Raw genomic sequence first — 19181 nt, forward strand, 5'->3', positions numbered from 1 at the left:
ACAAGCCATGGGTTATAACCAGGTCCAGGGTGTGTCCTCTGTTGTGAGTTGGCTGTGTGACATGCTGTGTAAAATCAAGGCAGTTTAAAAGATTTAAAAAGTCTCTGGACATTGAGTCCGAGATGTTGTCAATGTGTAGATTAAAATCGCCAGTTATTAAAATTCTGTTGTATTTGGTGTGAATGATTGACAAGAGATCTGAGAATTGACTGATAAAAAGGCTGGAGTGATGGGGTGGTCTGTAGACTCTTAAACAGAGGATCTGGGTGCTGCTAAAAACAAAAGCATGATGCTCAAAAGATGCATAACTGTTAAAGAATACTTCAGTTGGGGTGAGATCATTTTTAGTAATGGAGGCTGTTCCTCCTCCTCTTCTACCCTGTCTGATGGAGAAAAAAAAATTAAAATTCGGTGGGGAAGCCTCGGTGAGAACGACAGGTGCGTCAGTGCCAAGCCACGTCTCTGTCAGGAGAAGACTGTCCAATTTATTATCTAAAATCAAATCATTTATGATAAAAGATTTGTTTAAAAGAGAGCGCACGTTCAGTACGGCCATGTTGATGCTCGTACTGAACGTGCGCTCCTCCTGGCGTTTTACAGGAAGCAGGGTTCTTGGTCTAAAAACAGTCCGGGTTCTGCTGGGTCTGTTAAAAACAACAGTTTGGATGTTATGGGTGATGTAGTCCGGTGTTTTTGTGGGCAGAGGGTGAGTGAGTGAGGTGTGCAGTGAGTGGGCGTGGCTTATTGCCAGTCAGTCAGCTGGAGATGATTGGACCACATGGTGTATGTTATCTGTTAAAACGGAGCTGCCCAGTGTGCTGGATGCAGTCCGTCGTAACGATAAAACGCAGGGCGGTTCCAGAAGAGGTTAAAATTGTCAGTAAAATTCAGGTTGTGGGCCATGCAGGTGTGCTGGAGCCAGACGCTCAAACTGAGGAGTCTAGAGAAACGCTCGGCACCGCGAGACAGAGTCGGTATGGGCCCGCTAATAAACACTGTCTTACCACAGCTTTTCAGAAGGATGAAGAGGTCCGTAAAATCCCTTTTCGTCAGTTCAGACTGCCGCCGGGTCGTGTCGTTCGTTCCAACGTGGATAATCACACGGCATATGGAGGCAGGGGTGGACTGTAGCAGCTCAGGGAGTTTGTTCAGTACAAAGGCAACGGTGGCACCGGGGAAACACCGCGTGGTGGCGTTCCTGACAATGCTGTCGCCGATAATGAGTGTCGTGGGGCTGAACAGAGGACGAGGTGACAGGTCTGGAGCTGGGGAACGCTTCGCTGACATCTCCGGGCGACGAGCAGGTAGAGAAGTCGGAGCTGAAACTGAAGGTCCATTGGAGGCGCCGGTCTGGTTGAGCGAGCAACCATTGCGCCTATCCTGCAGCCCATAGCCAGACGAGGCTTCGGGTGAGGGAGCCTTCTGTAGAGCGTCCGAACACAGAGAGGGCTGTAGACCCTCACAAACATGCTGCTGCTTGGAACTGTGCGGCTCCGGGGATGGATGTAAATCCGAAATGCATCCTTTACCAGCGACAGCAGATCCCGCTGCCCCCGGAGCTCCTCCGCAAGACAGCCTGTTTTAGCAACCTGCGGCGGGCGGAGGAGGGCTTTGCCGCTGGTCGCTGAGGGGCATGCTCGATCAATGGAGGAAAATCCTTTCTGCTCATGATATCAAACCTGTTGGTCAGCGGGATGGCCGGAGGCGATGAGGGAGGGGATGGAGGCACAGCATGGTGTTTGTCCCTGCAGGCAACGGACCAGAGCTCCGGCTGGCACGGAGTGGAGCTGACCGGAGCCTCTATGGAATAAGATTACTGTCAAAAGTATTCATCCACAATTCTAACCATTCGTATTCGTAATGTTAAACATTTGTATGTTAATAAAAATTTGCACACAAAATTCTGCTGTCATAGGCATGAGTTTGATAAATTAAGGGTTAGGATTGTTTTTACGAGTATGAACCTAAAAGTTGTGAGTGCAACTCTAATTTCTACGACTACGAAGTCTTCCCTGTGAGGACGAATTCAAGTTTATGGGTACGAGTAGAAAAATACTGGAATGACGTCACATAGGTCACAGGGGAAGGTAATCGAACACCGATTGCTCCAAACGCGCATGCGCCATTTATAAAGAGTAGACGCCGGGTGGACCCGGTGGACCTACCGGGGCAGGTGACGCCTCACAGGTCAAGTAAATAACACATCCAACTTCCTGTAATTTATTTATTTCATGAAACTGTACTGTTTTAATTGATATACAGTTTATGGACGAAACACGGTACTGCTTAGCTTGCACGCTAACGAGCCGGGCCGGTGACACATTAGCCTTCTAATGCAAGGAGGCTAATGAGGAGGCTTAATAACAAAACAAACATAATTTGAGATTATGAATCGTGGCAATTGGCGTATGAATCAGCCCATTGTACAGCCTAAATTGCTGTAAATTAAGTCCAGTTTTAGTTCTTTGCAAACTCAGACACGTGCATTAGTTTAGTTTGCAATGAATCTGGCGGAGTTCGGTAAAGTTGGAAAGATATTCACAGATTCGGACTTCCGGCATCAATAACTCATGAGATATATGTTGTCAAAACATGAACGATGCCTCTTTCAAATCGTTGTAAGGTAGACAATGTGCTACAAGGCCAATTTTATCAAAAGTCGCTGTATTTCAAGCTACAGAAATAACATTGGCGTCTATGAGCAGCCGGCGGTGCAATGAGTGAACAGGGACCGTCTGCAAATAGCAAAACCGCTGCAACAGCGAAAAGAGACACTACACATATATTCAATAACTTCACTCTTACACACTGTACAGTCACCAAAATCACTGGAGCCATCAATTGTCTCCTGCTGGTCATACTACAACTCTTGCTTTGGTGCTAAATGAAAAATCTGAATTTTAAGGAATTTGTATTTTTTATAATTATCATTTTATTAGTAATAAAATTCAATAACTTCACTCTTACACACTGTACAATCACCAAAATCACTGGAGCCATCAATTGTCTCCTGCTGGTCATACTACAACTCTTTGTTTGGTGCTAAATTAAAAATCTGAATTTTAAGGAATTTTTATGTTTTGTATGATTATTTTATGAGTATTAAAATGGAACTTTTCTTGATGTATGTGGTATATTTTATATAACACACAGGAAAAATGGCATAAGGGCATAATGTACTTGTTTGTCCAAACACATAATTCTGTATAGTAATGGAATTTACAATCCTTACCAAAGAGAGTATCAGATAACACCAATATACCAAACAAACTGTTTAGCCTGTCACCTCAAGTACTGATGATTGAGAAGAAAGACGATAAGACACTTTATTGCAAAGTTTCAGTGTCAATTGATTCATTTATACCATAATGTTAAATTGAGAGTAATATTTTTCTAGTTAAGGACTGTACAGACAATACTTGGAGGTAATAAACCTGACGGTCTGACCAGCACAGGTCACAGCAAGTACACTATGCCCTTATGCCATTTCCCCTGTGTGTTATATAAAATATACCACATACATGAAGAAAAGTGCCATTTTAATACTCATAAAATAATCATACAAAACATAAAAATTCCTTAAAATTCAGATTTTTGATTTAGCACCAAAGCAAGAGTTGTAGTATGACCAGCAAGAGCCCATTCATGGCTCCAGTGATTTTGGTGGCTCTACAGTGAAGTTATTGAATATATGTGTAGTGTCTCTTTTCGCTGTTGCAGCGGTTTTGCTATTTGCAGACGGTCCCTGTTCACTCGTTGCACCGCCGGCTGCTCATAGACGCCAATGTTATTTCTGTAGCTTGAAATACAGCGACTTTTGATAAAATTGGCCTTGTAGCACATTGTCTACCTTACAACGATTTGAAAGAGGCATCGTTCATGTTTTGACAACATATATCTCATGAGTTATTGATGCCGGAAGTCCGAATCTGTGAATATCTTTCCAACTTTACCGAACTCCGCCAGATTCATTGTAAACTAAACTAATGCACGTGTCTGAGTTTGCAAAGAACTAAAACTGGACTTAATTTACAGCAATTTAGGCTGTACAATGGGCTGATTCATACGCCAATTGCCACGATTCATAATCTCAAATTATGTTTGTTTTGTTATTAAGCCTCCTCATTAGCCTCCTTGCATTAGAAGGCTAATGTGTCACCGGCCCGGCTCGTTAGCGTGCAAGCTAAGCAGTACCGTGTTTCGTCCATAAACTGTATATCAATTAAAACAGTACAGTTTCATGAAATAAATAAATTACAGGAAGTTGGATGTGTTATTTACTTGACCTGTGAGGCGCCACCTGCCCCGGTAGGTCCACCGGGTCCACCCGGCGTCTACTCTTTATAAATGGCGCATGCGCGTTTGGAGCAATCGGTGTTCGATTACCTTCCCCTGTGACCTATGTGACGTCATTCCAGTATTTTTCTACTCGTACCCATAGACATATATACGTAGACGCCTTATTGACTGCGGCTGCCCACTCGAGCGATGTGCCTGCAGCGCCGCCATCTTGGACCGGGGCCAGCTGAGGCAGCGGTGCATAGACATCTATGGAGGAGAGATTTACTGCTGAATCTAAAAGTGGAATTATTCGCCGAATTTTGAACCGATTGCCAAACTGTTTGATTTTTAGAAACGTCACACGTGTAGCTACTATACAAGGTGACCAAATCCTTTCCTAGCCAGTATTTCTGAGGAAAAGGTTGTTTCTGTAAACATGCTGAGCTTTATGCGACTAAAACCACTGGATGAAGTCGTGTAGTTCCAGGATCACACACTGTATGTGTGGCGTTGCCATGGGAACCTACATGTATGTGGTGGGTGATGATCAGAAAATCATAAAAGTGTTTTAATGTCTGGTCTGTTTCCTCTGCTGGTACTGCAGCTGATAGAACACAGACTGGAACATTGATTATTTATTGGTATTTATTACACACAATATTCAATCAGTCACATTCATTCATTTGGATTTGGACAAAAATTAAAGGGATTTCCTGCATTATGGGATGGAGTCAGACCTAAATGCTCTTCAATACAAGATCATGTTTAAATGTATGAAGTTTAAAGTTTCATAGTTTTATTGTTATTATTGTTTATTGTTCAGTAAAATGAATGTATTACACATTTTGTTTAGATTTCAGACCTAAAAGCTAAAAATATTAGAACCCGTGTTGAACTTCCCTTCAGGGATTAATAAAGTTATTCTATTGTCCTGTTGTTGTTGTTGTTCCAGCATCTATAAAACAGGTTTCCTGCTTGGTTGCCCTGACAACAGTGACATCATGGCCCTACCTGTTCCTCAGGTGAGTTCTGCTTTTACCGTCTTTTACCGTCTTTGTGTCACAGCTTCTTTTTTCCATCTGAATGTGAGTAAAAGACACTTTAAACTGGTTTTTAACTTTTATATATCTAAAGAACATAAAACTGATTGAATCATTTGTCGTATTTTAACTCAAAAACAATGTTGTTGTGACAAAATTAAAACAGAGGAAAAGAAAGTTCAAAAAGAGATCTCAAAAATGTTTCATTTACTTCTCCTAGACAACTTTGAGATCTGTGTGACACCAAACTGAGACTAAGGTTTATTTCTCCTGTGTCTCATTTTTTTTCTCCAGAGCAATAAGATGCACTAAATCTCAGTTTAGTCTCCTTTAAAATTTCAGAAGAGATCTCAACAAGCTCAAATATAATTCTCACAGTTTCTCAACTTTTGTATCTCTTTGTGATCTCAGGCAGAGAAATCAGAGAGCTCTCTCTAAGAACTCAATCTATTCTCATCCCAGCTTCAGTTCATGCATCTCATACTAAGCTCAGAGAGAACAAATGAAGAGATCTCCACAAGCGCACCCACACTGTCTCCAGTCACACATTGTTCCAGCCTTTCGCAGTATCCAAAGCATCACCAACCTCACATGGCACTGCCCACATCTTCAGACCTGTTGCAACAGCCTGTTTTGGTGGATTTGGATCAGCAAAGAGAGCCACCAGCTCCTACTGTAACAGCCTAAGAAAGCTTTCTCAAAATGTTGTACAGTCCTAATACACACCAAAAACCTGCTGTTCTCGGGGACCAGAGCCAGACTAGTATGTCTGAACATGGGACTTCTTCAAGCTGATCTGCAGATACTTTCATCATCCAGCGTGATCCAATTCCAGAATGTGTAGAACCATGTTTCTGTTCGCCTGAATCAACAGAAGACAGATCTTGGAAGCTACGCAAGGCAGAGGTGGACAAATTAGTGGAGGAGACTCACATATTGCTCCGTAGTAGCTCCAGTATTGCTCATTTTCTTTTCCAGAGGAGAAATAAAAGAGCCATTAAAAACACTGTATTGAGATTAGCAAGATATCTCCCAGAAGTCTCAAGTATGACTCCCTCTAATTGTCCTGTCTCACCTATTTCTCCTCGTGAATTTTAGGAGAAACATATGAGAAACATTTTAGACAAAATAGAAACTAAAATGAGGCTGACATGAGAATCTCAAATTTGTCTCCTGAGCTGTAGAAGAGCAAGCTTTGAGCAGTAAAATTTTCCTCTGGGATTAAATAAATACCATCCATTCTCTATACACCGCTTTATCCTCACTAGGGCCACATGGGGTGCTGGAGCCTATCCCAGCTGACTCGGGCGAAGGCAGGGGACACCCTGGACAGGTCGCTAGTCTGTCGCAGGGCTACATATACAGACAAACAATCACACTCACATTCACACCTACGGGCAATTTAGAGTAATCAATTCACCTCAGCATATTTTTGGACTGTGGGAGGAAGCTGGAGTACCCGGAGAAAACCCACGCATGCACAGGGAGAACATGCAAACTCTATGCAGAAAGATCCCAGGCCCAGGCCGGGTAAATAAATCTTTATTCCCTGAAACCAAATCTTCAGACATGTTGGGGTGTTCCCAACCAGCAGGACTTCTCAACCTGATGCTGAAATCAATGTGTTGTGGGGTTTTTTTGTTGTTGTTGTTGTCATTTTGTGTCTTAATTTTTTTCACTTTTACCATTTTGTGTCTTAATTTCTCATTTTTTATAGTTTTTCTGTTTTGTCTAAGTTTTACTATTCTTGCTGCCTTTGTGTCATTTACGTTGTAATTTGTTATATTTTTGTAGCTCTGTGTATGTTGTCCCGTTTATGTTGTTTTGTGTCTTAATTTGTCTAATTTGGGGAATTTTGGATACGTAATTTTTTCTAGTTTGGGGTCTGAATTTGTCCCATTTTTGACCATTTTTGTCATTTTGAGTCTCGTTTTTGTCATTTTGTGATGGATCATTATTTAGTATTCATGATGAAAGTAGATGGCAGCCAAGTCAACTCCTTGTTTGTGGCATCTAAACTTTTATTGTCTTGTAAATTAAACAGATGAAACATAAAATGGTTAAAAACAGAAGAAATCAGCTGTTCACAGAGCTGAAGGCCTCCAATATGGCTTCCAGAAGAGGAGGAATCAAAGGTGGTTTCTCTGATTCCTGCAGTCCTGCTGCTACACAACAGCCTCTACCACACCAACAACAGAACTGTTCATTAACTGCCGATGCATTCTTTGACTTTATCAGGGAGCCACCATGACTTCAGAGGACCTCAAAAAGATCCTGGATGATCTGGATGATAAGGAGCTGTCTGATTTCCAGTGGTTCCTGCAGCAGCCCAACAATGTTCAAGGCCTCCCAGCCATCACAAAAAGCCGACTACAGACACTAGACAGGTGTAAAACTGTGGATGTGATGGTGGAGACTTATGGACTTCAGAGAGCTGTGCAGGTGACCAGGGTGGTTTTAGAGAAGATCCACAGGAATGATCTGCTGCAGAGGATTCCTGCCAGCATCTCAGGACCAGAAGGTCAGTCACAGGACTAGAACAACATGATATCATTACAGTCAGAAAGATGCATGATGGTTCTGCTACAGTTTGATAGAGTTCAGGTTCTGCTGCAGTCTGATAGAGTTCAGGTTCTGCTACAGTCTGATAGAGTTCAGGTTCTGTCAGTTTTTCCTGAGTCCACATTAAGGTCAGTTTCTCTGTAAAATCTACTGATCAACCCTACCGACTGAATGCTGCCCCCTGCTGTTTAGACCTTGATATAACACCAAAATTAGTTCTGTGTGAGCTGACCTTCTGTGGAAGTGTAGCAGACTTAAAATGATTGCCCACACTCCACAGGTTCGGCACGTTTATTCTGTATAACAGAGAGGCACGGGTCAGAAAACAGCGACACACACACACAAGCAGCGATGCAGTTTCTCTCTCTCGTTTTATCCCATCAGAAGCCATCCAGCTTTTATTCTCTTTTTTATACAATATATGTACATTAAACAGCAAATAAACAATATCCAACAAACACAAGATACCAAAACTCACCTATAACAGAGAGGCACGGGTCAGAAAACAGCGACACACACACAGGCAGCGGTGCAGTTTCTCTCTCTCCTGCAGCAGGCCAAACACACGCGAATGAGAACAAGCCACGGTAATTGTCAGAAAATCGTTTTAAAACGTAAGTTTTACCGATCAAAACTCGGATTGAAATTCACTCAAAAATCATTAGTATCTGTTCCTTAAGTTTTTATGAAGTCTTGAAGAGCCTAACAATATTTTATGGCCGCTAGCACAACAATTAGGAGAGAGAGCATCAACATATGTCTTACCTCATCAGAAGTCGTCCGGCTTTTGCCGGGAATACACAGCTTCGTCACGTATGCCTCGGATGTGTGCGCCACTAATTAATGACTGTGAGTCTCAGCAGCTCAAAATTATTTCTATTTCCACGACACACTGTTAAGTGCTGTGACTGTTCATAGAATGTGGGTCAGAATGGCCAGAAAAACATGTTACTTTTCATTCTACAAAATCAGTTTGAATGCTGTAGGACATCTGGGTATTTCTGACATACTACATTTAACATAATATGTACTGGAACATACTACATCTTTTTCTGTGCGTACCATCTGGCATGTTAGTATGTAGTACTATGTAACATTATGTTATACTTTTAAACCATCAACAACCTGCCAGTGACCTACTACACTGAAAATGTCAAGTCTTCAGAGGGTTTGGATGGAGCAATAAGGCAGCCATGTTGGCTGACTATTTAAGGGGACACTGTTGCTGCATCCTGGGCTTAGCTCCACCCTGGATGACTGTGGCTGCTTTAAAAAGACAGACCTTCTTCCCTCTATAGCAGAATGATGATGAGGTGAATCCAGAACACTCTGTTCTTCAGAATGGTCTGGATATGCCAGAATAATGTCAGAGTAACATTAGGTTTTACTTTGAAGGAGCAGTTTGGTGTCAGAAAACCAGAGTTAATCAACACCATAAACTCATCAACAAATGTCAACATAAAGTCTGTCGTAGCTGAAATAAATGAAAGCAGTAAACAGTGGAGAATATAACATGTGATCTCTGTCTGTCTGTCAGTGCATGTCAGGGATGTTGGAGAACCTTTAGAGAACAGAGAACCTTCCTCCTCTCAGACTCAGCCTCCTCTTCCTCAGACTGAAGGTAAAACTGATGGATTGTTTGGTCTGTAAAGAAAGATGGCAGCAGTTCATTATGCCTGAAATGGAAGCTGAGTTTAAGCAGGTTGTTTTGTAAAACACAGAACAGTGGTTGTCTGTGGAGTTGCATGAGGCAGCAGGTTGTAGTGTAGCTGTATCATAACAGTCAGTTTTATGGCTGGTGATCCGAAAATCCAGTTTTCTAAACTGGTGTCCATTTTACGCTAATTTCTGAGAACCTTTTGATGGTGAAGAAAACTGTACTCACTGACACCTTGACTGTCTTCAGTTTCTCTGCAGGAAAGGCCTACATTTTAAGTGTTATGATGGTCTGTCTCTCTTCTATTGTTAATTGCCTTTTCCTCTCCTTTTTTGTAGCAACACACTACTTTCTGCAGTACAGTACTGTTCTAATAATGCTGTGGAGGGTTCCACGGTGTGTTCCAACACTACTTTATGCAGACAGAGGGGGTTGGAAGGAATCTAGAAAAGATGGGACACCTGTAGGATTTGATAGCTCCAACAGCTTTAAGTTGTTAACCCATTTCTGTTCCCTGAAAAAGGCCTTTTTGTATAATTCTGAAATGTACATTACTTTTCAGTTTTGGGTAACCTGAACTTTATTTAACCGATGGCAGTTTACCACTTACCTTTGTACCATTTCAAGTTACTCATTGGACTTGAACTACTTGAATTTCAATGAAAAACTGGAAAAATTGTGTGTTCTAAAAATTTTGACTGGTAGTGTACTTTGATAAGGACCCCAGTGAGCCCAGAACAGGGCTGCTGATCCAGCTCTCTGTTTTTATGTTCTGTTGTTTAAAGGGTCTTGCCCTAATAGGAACTCTAAGAACAATTTAATCTGGACTTGGGGTAACCCATCTAACTTCTGACTGCCTCCATAGTTAAACATCTGGGTAGCCCTTTAGCTGAGTTGCCTTTTCAGTATTTTTTTCAGTCACTTTCCTCCAAATGATCAGGGTAAGTTGCTGCATTATGGGTAGAAGTTAGGATGAAACCCCCAGAAATAAGTTTAGAAACATCTCACACACAATTGACCAACTTTTTATTACCATCAAATTTCAGCCTCTTTACAGTTGCTTGTGTTTACTTTTTCTAACAGGTTTCTGTAGACACACACCTCACACTGTTCCCTTCTTTGACACAGATCAGACTGTTCCGGTACCAGAACCACGTCCCATCAGATATTACCAACAGAAGCTTCAGTCAAACTTCCAGGACACGTTTCAGGTTACAACAGAGGGGTGGTCAGCAGATAAGCAGTGTCTAGTTGATATCTACACAGAGCTGTACATCACAGCTGGCCGGGATGTGCACGTCAACACACAGCATGAGATCCTACAGATTGACAAGGTGTGGAAGCCATCAGACACAGAGACACAGATCCAACCCAGAGACATTTTCAAGCATCCTTCTGGAAAAGACATAAACATCAGAACAGTGCTGACCAATGGGATTGCAGGGATTGGAAAAACATTCCTCGTGCGCAAGTTTGTGTTGGACTGGGCTGAAGAAAGAACAAATCAAGACGTGCATCTTATTTTCCCATTCACTTTCCGTGCCCTGAATTCACTGCAGGGAAAAAAGTTTGGTTTGGCAGAGCTCATTCATTTCTGTATCCCAGAAACTAAAGACATCACAGTGGAGGCTCTGAATTACATCTTTACAGCTCTGCAGTCATCAGGAACCAGCAGCTACAAGAAGAGCAGATTCAAACTGCTGTTTGTGTTTGATGGATTGGACGAGAATCGCCTTCATCTGGACTTTCAGGTCGACCACATTCCCTCCGTGGACGTAACAAAGTCAACTAAAATAGAAGTCCTGCTGAGGGAACTTATCAGAGGAAAACTGTTGCGCTCAGCTCGCCTTTGGATAACCACACGACCTGCAGCAGCCAATCAGATCCCTCCTGACTGTGTGGACATGGTGACGGAGGTCAGAGGGTTCAATGACCCACAGAAGGAGGAGTACTTCAGGAAGAGATCCAGAGATGAGGAGCAGGCCAGCATCATCATCTCCCACATGAAGAAGTCACGAAGCCTCCACATCATGTGCCACATCCCAGTGTTCTGCTGGATCACCGCTACAGTTCTGGAGGAGCTGCTGAGAAGCAGAGAGAGAGGAGATCTGCCCAGAACCCTGACTGAAATGTATGCAGAGTTTCTAAGATTTCAGATTGATCGCACAAAAGAAAAGTACAGTCCAGAGAAGAGTATTCAGTACATTAAATCATTAGCTAAACTGGCTTTTGAACAGCTGCAGAAGGACAACCTGATCTTCTATGAGAAAGATCTGAGAGAAAGTGGCATCGATGTGAGTGAAGCCTCAGTGTACTCAGGAGTGTTCACAGAGCTCTTCAAAGAAGAGCGAAGACGGAAACAGGAAGACAAGGTGTTCTGCTTCGTCCATCTGAGCGTTCAGGAGTTTCTGGCTGCTCTTCATATCCATCTGATCTTCATCAACTCTGGATTCAGCCTGCTGGAAGAAGAACAACAAACAACACCCCGTTGGTCTGAAATGTTCCAAAGTTATTCAACAGTTTTCTACCAGACATCTGTGGACGAGGCCTTACAGAGTCCAAACGGACACCTGGACTTGTTCCTGCGCTTCCTCCTGGGTCTGTCACTGCCAACCAATCAGACTCTCCTACGAGGCCTGCTAACACAGACAACAAGTAGGTCACAGACCAATCAGAAAACAGTGGAGTACATCAAGGAGAAGATCAGTGAGGATGTGTCTGTAGAGAGAAGCATCAATCTGTTCCACTGTCTGAATGAACTGAAGGATGTTTCTCTAGTGGAGGAGATCCAACAGTCTCTGAGATCAGGACGTCTGTCCACAGATAAACTGTCTCCTGCTCAGTGGTCAGCTCTGGTCTTCATCTTACTGTCATCAGAAGAGGATCTGGACGTGTTTGACCTGAACAAATACTCTGCTTCAGAGGAGGCTCTTCTGAGGCTGCTGCCAGTGGTCAAAGCCTCCAAGAAAGTTGTGTAAGTAGTTGGAGACTGAAGATCCTATTTCATTTTGCTGCTGTTTCATCAGTATAATCTGCTTTTTGTCTCTTCAGACTAAGTGGCTGTAATCTGTCAGAGAGAAGCTGTGGAGCTCTGTCCTCAGTCCTCACCTCCCAGTCCTCCAGTGTGACAGAGCTGGACCTGAGTAATAACAACCTGCAGGATCCAGGAGTGGAGAGTCTTTCTGCTGGACTGAAGAGTCCACACTGTAAACTGGAAGCTCTCAGGTCAGGACTCATCAACCTGTTCAACTGATGACCATTTAAAATGTATTTTTATTCATGATGAGCAGAACAGCTGAGGTGGGAGGTTTTCTGATCCTTTCTTGTGTTGTTTCTACTCTCAGATGTTCGTCTCTTTGGATAAAAGCGTCTGCTAAATAAAACTGTAGAAAGTTGAGTTTGTTCAATGACTGAACTCAGTGCAGTTCAGCTGGTGGACAGTTGGACTGTTGTTTACATTCTTTTTTGAAGTTCAGGTCCAATTCCTTCTCACCATTGGAGCCCAATCAGCCAATGAAGCAGTGTTGTCTTCTGTCTCCACTGAGATCAAAGGGATCCTCAGTTCAGGTTGTCTTGATCTACTCTTATGGTCTAGAGAGATTTGGGGTGTTTGCTAACAGCAGAGGTGAGAGGGTGCAGGTAGGAAGGTCTAGGCACTAAAGAGAAATAGACAGACTAGTAAAGGAAAGGAGGCAGTTAAGGAAGCAGTGGAGGAAGGCATCAGAAGAAGAAAAGGAGGAAATTAACATGTTATTTATGGCTAGACTGTCAGTACATTTTGAGGCCTGATCATTTAGAATTTCTGTAATAGTTTGGTTAGCTGTTCTGTGCCGCAGCTGATGAGCCAGAAGTTTCAGTGTTTTTTCCCCGTGTTCATAAGAATTGCTACACAATTTTGAAATGAGATATTCTGCTTGTCTGGTTGACATAAGATTATATTCTGTTTGCCATAGTAAACGTTGCTTATATATTGCTGATGTCGGTGAGGAACTATATATTGCATCCAGGTTCTGTATGTCGTCTGCCAATTTTGTGAGGCGTTCAGTTGTTGCGCTCTTCTGTGCACAGTAGAATATAGTTTGTCCCCTCAAATAAGCTTTCAGTGTCTCCCATACGGTAGATGAGGAGACTTCTGGGGTTTGGTTAGTGTTTAGAAATAATTCAATTTCAGACTTTGCGTAATTGCCAAAAGCCTCATCTTTAAGTAATAATGGATTAAGCCTCCATGGACGATAGTTGGAGTGTACTTTGGGAATGCATACTGTCATAGCTAATGGGGAGTGGTCTGAGATCACCATGGCCTTGTAGACAGTCTGTTATCAAAGGTAGAAGTTTTTTATCCAAGAGAAAATAATCTATGCGTGAAAAAGTCTTGTGTACTGGGGGAAAAAAAAGGAGTATTTCCTTGAAGTTGGATTACAAAACCCCCAAACATCCAGGATCATAAGTTTTAAGAAAACACTGAATTGTACAGGCTGATTTAGTTGTCCGTGCTTTGTTTTGTTAACTCCGATCCACAGCAGGAGATAGGACACAGTTTAAATCACCCCCAAGAATAAGGTGATGAGTTTCCATATTTGGAAGTCACGACAGGACAATGGTGAAAAAAAGCCTGCTCATCCCAGTTGGGTGCATATATGTTAGCAAGGATTACCGGGAAATCATAGATTCTGCTGACAATCACAAATCGCCCGGCTGGATCAGAGTCTACATTTGCTTCTACAAATGGGACAGTTTTATTGATTAGAATGGGCCACCCCCCGAGATTTGGAGTGGAAATTGGAGTGAAATGATTGGCCTACCCATCCACCCCTTATATTCTGAAATGGTCAGAAGTTCGCAAATGAGTTTCTTGTAAGAAGGCGATATCTGCCCTAAGTTGTAGGTGACTAAGGACCTTCTTCAGCTTCACTGGGTGATTAAGGAATTTACTTTCCAATTTAGAACATTAATGAGCAACCATCAGCTGACCTGGAGTTATTAAGATGTGAAATGTGAAATACGGAGAATATGAAATAAAAACAACACCAGAAAACAGCAAACCAAACGAAAAACACATCACTCAGGACTGAAAAAACATCTGGCATAATAGTAGAGGTGAAGGAACCTGAAGAACAAAGACTGGAGATCAGAAGGCGTTTGCTCTGGAACAACATCAGAGATGGAACCGAGTCTGACAGAGATTTAATGGCTGCCATCAGCATCAAGTTGACTATTTTTCAGATTGTAAAGAAGGAAAAAGTCCAAAGTGTGACTTGTCCAAGTGTGTGTCCTGATTTGAATCCAACAGACCAACTTTGGGGTATTTTAAAGACAAAGGTAGAGCAACACAAACCCTCCAACAAAGAACAGATGAAGACCTAGTCTCTGAAGATGGAGGAACATCTCTGCAGAAATGTGGTTTCTTCATGCTGAAGAGGATTAAATGTGTCATCAAAAATAAAGGTGGACGTAGAAAGTAGTGAAAAAATCCACCATTCTAATGACACTAATGAAAGATGTACTGACCTTTATTGGATTCATTTCTTGCTGTTTGACCTGTATTCTTCATTGAGGAAATCTAAACTGTCAGTTTTTTTTAATCACATCAAATACTTTACTGCTTAGCTTCAATGTAATCTGATTACTGTAATGAGCTCCACTTACATTATTTTCACATTTAAATAATATTTCAGAGGACTGTCCTCAGTGCTGCTGTATTCTGGACATAGTGGGATGTATTTGTTGTTAAATTCACTGCTGTATTTTCAACAGGACAGAAAATACTGAACTTAATGTTTTACTTCTTTTCTTGTCTTTGTCTCTTCAGACTTAATAACTGTAATCTGTCAGAGAGAAGCTGTGGAGCTCTGTCCTCAGTCCTCAGCTCCCAGTCCTCCAGTGTGACAGAGCTGGACCTGACTAACAACAACCTGCAGGATTCAGGAGTGGAGAGTCTTTCTGCTGGACTGGAGAGTCCACACTGTAAACTGGAAGCTCTCAGGTCAGGACTCACACTTTGAAACTGATGTGATTTCTATCAGTGGATAAACAGCTAACCTGAGTACAATCATTTCTGCTGATGGGATTCATCAAATGAGCTTTTACTGAACTTGTGCAGGACTTTGTCAGGGTTTATTTTTGACATGATTAAATCACACTAATCATTGTTGAGATTGTTGATTTGCTTGAGACGCATGAAATGTGCAGCAAAATGTATAATGTAGACAAAGAAGAAAAGAGAGTGAGAAACATCCAGCCAAGTGTTGTCCATCAGGTTTGTGTTGTTTTGTGTGTGCAGGCTGTCAGGCTGTCTGGTCACAGAGGAAGGCTGTGCTTCTCTGGCCTCAGCTCTGAGCTTGAAGACCTCAAATCTGAGAGAGCTGGACCTGAGCTACAACCATCCAGGAGACTCAGGAGAGAAGATGCTGAGAGCTAAAGTGGAGGATCCACACTGTAGACTGGAAACTCTCAGGTACAGACAGACGGACACTCTCAGGTACAGACTGACAGGAACCTTTTAGCCTTCCTCAGTGCTTCTTAGAGTGCCTGTATAACAGAGTGGCGACAACTGGGGATTTGACGCCATTTTGTTTCCATTCACTGTGCCACGCCAAACCTGGAAGCTCCGATTGTAATCGTCTTAGACGGTACCCAACAGTCACCAGTAACACATCTCCATACATGAATATGGTCAAAGTCAAAATAACCACAACTGCTTAAAATCACATCTGTCATTCACCCATACATCATAACATGAAAGTACATACATGGGACTAACCTGGCACAAAAACGATGATGAAGTCGGTTTCCATCCCACTCTCTGGACTTTATTTTCCCACAGTTTCCTTCTTTCACAATTACTGGGAAATCTAAACATGTGGAATCCCTTCTCTGGTCGATTTGTGCACCCAAAGGCACAACAGCCCGTCATTTTTCAGGTATTTAGGAAGCGTTGGAAGACCGAGAATTACTCTCTGCGGTGTAAACAACATTAACAGGAAATCCCGGCATTCATGAATTGGAAACAAAATGGCGCCCATAGATCACGTGACCAAAATTTTTTGGACCCGTCATGTCGCCACTCTGTTATACAGGCACTCCAGTACTTCTTAAATAGTTATTCTTCTCATCACTGAAGTATATGAAAGGGCGGACTGCTGTGAAGCTTTTTGATATGGTTGAGGATGTCGAACTCATGGACAACCCCGAGCCCATTGAACATTCATGGACAGACTCCTTTTATTTTACCTTTTTTTTTTAACTCTTTTTTCTTTCTATCTTGTACGCCTTTTTTGGTTACTCTTCGTACCTCTTGTACGACTGTTGATGCTGCTTTGTTTCAATTAAAAAAAAAAAAAAAAAAAAACTTCTTAAATAGTGGCGCCCCCTGGGGGCAGTGAACACACACCACAGAGCAGGAAATCTGAAATACTGCAAACAAACACACAGAAGACACAACGGGAAAAATATTTAACAGGAATGAGAAGAAAGGCAGAGAGAGAGACGGAGATAATGAGACAAACAAAAATATCCTGAAAGCTCTGATGAGGAAATGTGACGAAGCATCTGTAGCTCTTAGCTTCACTGTGACTACGGTGGGAGACGAGGACAGACCGCTATGTTTACTGAGTCTAAAAATGTTGTTAGTGGACAGCATGAAGCCAAATAAATGAAGGCATCACTTCAACACAATACACTCCAACCACGCTGATCAGCAGCTGGAGTTTTTTCAGTGAAAACCTGCTGAATATTGCCAACAAACATGGGCTTCATGAATGCTACGTGGCTAAAGCAGAGAGCGCTGTTAGCATGATATAAGGAGGCGTACCAAAATGGTGGGTGTAAAAAGTCCTCACCATAGCAGAGGATCTGATACTCCCTGCAGCAATAGACATGATCTGTGTCCTGCTGGAAGACACACAAATAAAAACTCTCCCTCTGTCCAATGACTCTGTGTCCAGACATATAAATGACGTCGCTAACCATGTTCAGAACAGCTGGTAGATCAAGACAAACGTTTCAGTTCCATGAAGCCTGACAGCAGCAAAGACTGCTTGTTTCTGGCTTCTGTATGACTCGACAGACTCCCTGTGTGAGGATCGAGTTTTTAGTAAATATGTCAGAGACAGCCACGCCTGAAGAGATGTTCTAAATCCTGGACTGCTTCCTGACTGAGAATGGGCTACAGTGGGAGAAGTGGTGTTTGCAGTGATGGTGCACAGACCATGGTAGGGAGGAGAAAAGGGCTTGAGGAAGTCATCCAGAAGTCCTCACCTACTGCTGAGTGGACACACTGTGGTCCACAGAGAAGCTCTGGCATCAAGGCAGCTTTCCTCTGGATGAAGGGAGCTTCTGACTGGAGTCAGTTTTCTAAAGAGCAGAGCACTAAAACTAGAGTATTCTCTGCTCCCTGTGAGGAGATGGGAGCTGAACATCAAGCTGTGCTGTTTGACTCTGAACCAAGGTGGCTGTCACCAGGGAAAGTCTAGTCCAGAGTTTCTGAGCTCAGAGAGGAGATCAGAATGTTTGTGGAGCAGGAACACAAGAAGAAGTGTGAGAAAAATGGAGTGATGAAAAGTTCCAGGTGAAAGTGGCCTACCTGAGGGACACATTTGGATGCTAAATGAAGTAAATGTGCAGCTTGAAGGGAAAGATAAAGTCCTCCCTCAGGTCACAGACTAGATCAGCTGTTTAGTGGAAAGCTAGCAATGTGGGGCAGCCACTGGATGGAGGAGATACTGACTGATTGGAGAACCTGCAGGAATTTGTAGAAAGCAGCGGCGATGATGCCACCTCAGTGATTCCATGTATGAAGCAGCTTATTTCATGACTGATGAGATTCTTTCAGAAGTAGTTCCCTGAAAACAGTTCCCAGTATGAGTGGCTGAGAGATCCTTCCAGTGCTCCCACTGGTTCCAGCTCTGCAGAGGAGGAGCAGCTCATCAACGTGACGTCTGAGGTTCACATCTCAGACTATGAGTGAATTGTGTCTGAGTGTAGAGAGGCAGAATCCACTCTGAGGGCTGTGGACGTTCTTCTGCTGATCTTTGTGAGAGCGGCTTCTCTGCTGCTGGAGACCAGGTCCAGATCCTTCTAAACACTGAGCAGGAGCTGAGAGTTGCAGCGTCATGCTTCAAACACGCTTTGAAAAGTTGTTGGTTAAAAATGAGCTCATTGTAGCCGTTAATCCTGACTTCATCATTCTGATTAAAAATCAGCTCAATCAGTGGAAGTGTTTCTATGTTGAGCTCCTGAGGGAATGATGCTGATCACTTTGATTGATTTTATTTCAGGTTATTTTTCACCATCTAATGTATCAATTCGTTGGTTAAAAATGTTTAGAGTTTCCAGAAGGATTAAATTTGTTGAATTTAAGGATAATTGATGCATTTCAAACTAAAAAAAGATTCATAAACTTGTTCTTTGTTTGAAGTTGATCTTGATTTCTTTCTTTTTAGTTTTCCTTCATGTACAGAGGTGTACTTATAATAATTTCTAGACTAATGATGCTATTTTTAGTGGTGGTGGAGGGTAGGTGGTGCTAAATGTTTCCTTGTTCCTGAGGGGCTGAACAGAAAACACCTGAATGTAGCAGAAGAACATTTAGCTCAGCGACACACCATGACTAGCCTAGCTTAGCATTAATGCTGAGAACAGAG

General features: G+C 42.5%; 2 protein-coding genes across 2 annotated transcripts in view; both read left to right on the forward strand.

Annotated features, from left to right (window-relative positions):
• Positions 1-19181, forward strand: part of LOC127531938 (NACHT, LRR and PYD domains-containing protein 12-like) — a 452657-nt gene that overhangs the window by 151667 nt on the left and 281809 nt on the right. Inside the window, exon 9 of the mRNA XM_051942410.1 lies at positions 15350-15523. Within this exon, the coding sequence (XP_051798370.1) occupies positions 15350-15523 (174 nt within the window). The remainder of the gene's footprint in view (positions 1-15349; positions 15524-19181) is intronic.
• Positions 5147-19181, forward strand: part of LOC127531958 (NLR family CARD domain-containing protein 3-like) — a 93373-nt gene continuing 79338 nt past the window's right edge. The window contains exons 1-4 of the mRNA XM_051942617.1: positions 5147-5303; positions 7560-7842; positions 9421-9504; positions 10669-10751. Coding sequence (XP_051798577.1) covers positions 5283-5303; positions 7560-7842; positions 9421-9504; positions 10669-10751 — 471 coding nt within the window. The 5' untranslated portion in view covers positions 5147-5282. The remainder of the gene's footprint in view (positions 5304-7559; positions 7843-9420; positions 9505-10668; positions 10752-19181) is intronic.

This window comes from Acanthochromis polyacanthus, chromosome 22 (assembly GCF_021347895.1).
Source record: "Acanthochromis polyacanthus isolate Apoly-LR-REF ecotype Palm Island chromosome 22, KAUST_Apoly_ChrSc, whole genome shotgun sequence".
Taxonomy (NCBI): domain Eukaryota; kingdom Metazoa; phylum Chordata; class Actinopteri; family Pomacentridae; genus Acanthochromis; species Acanthochromis polyacanthus.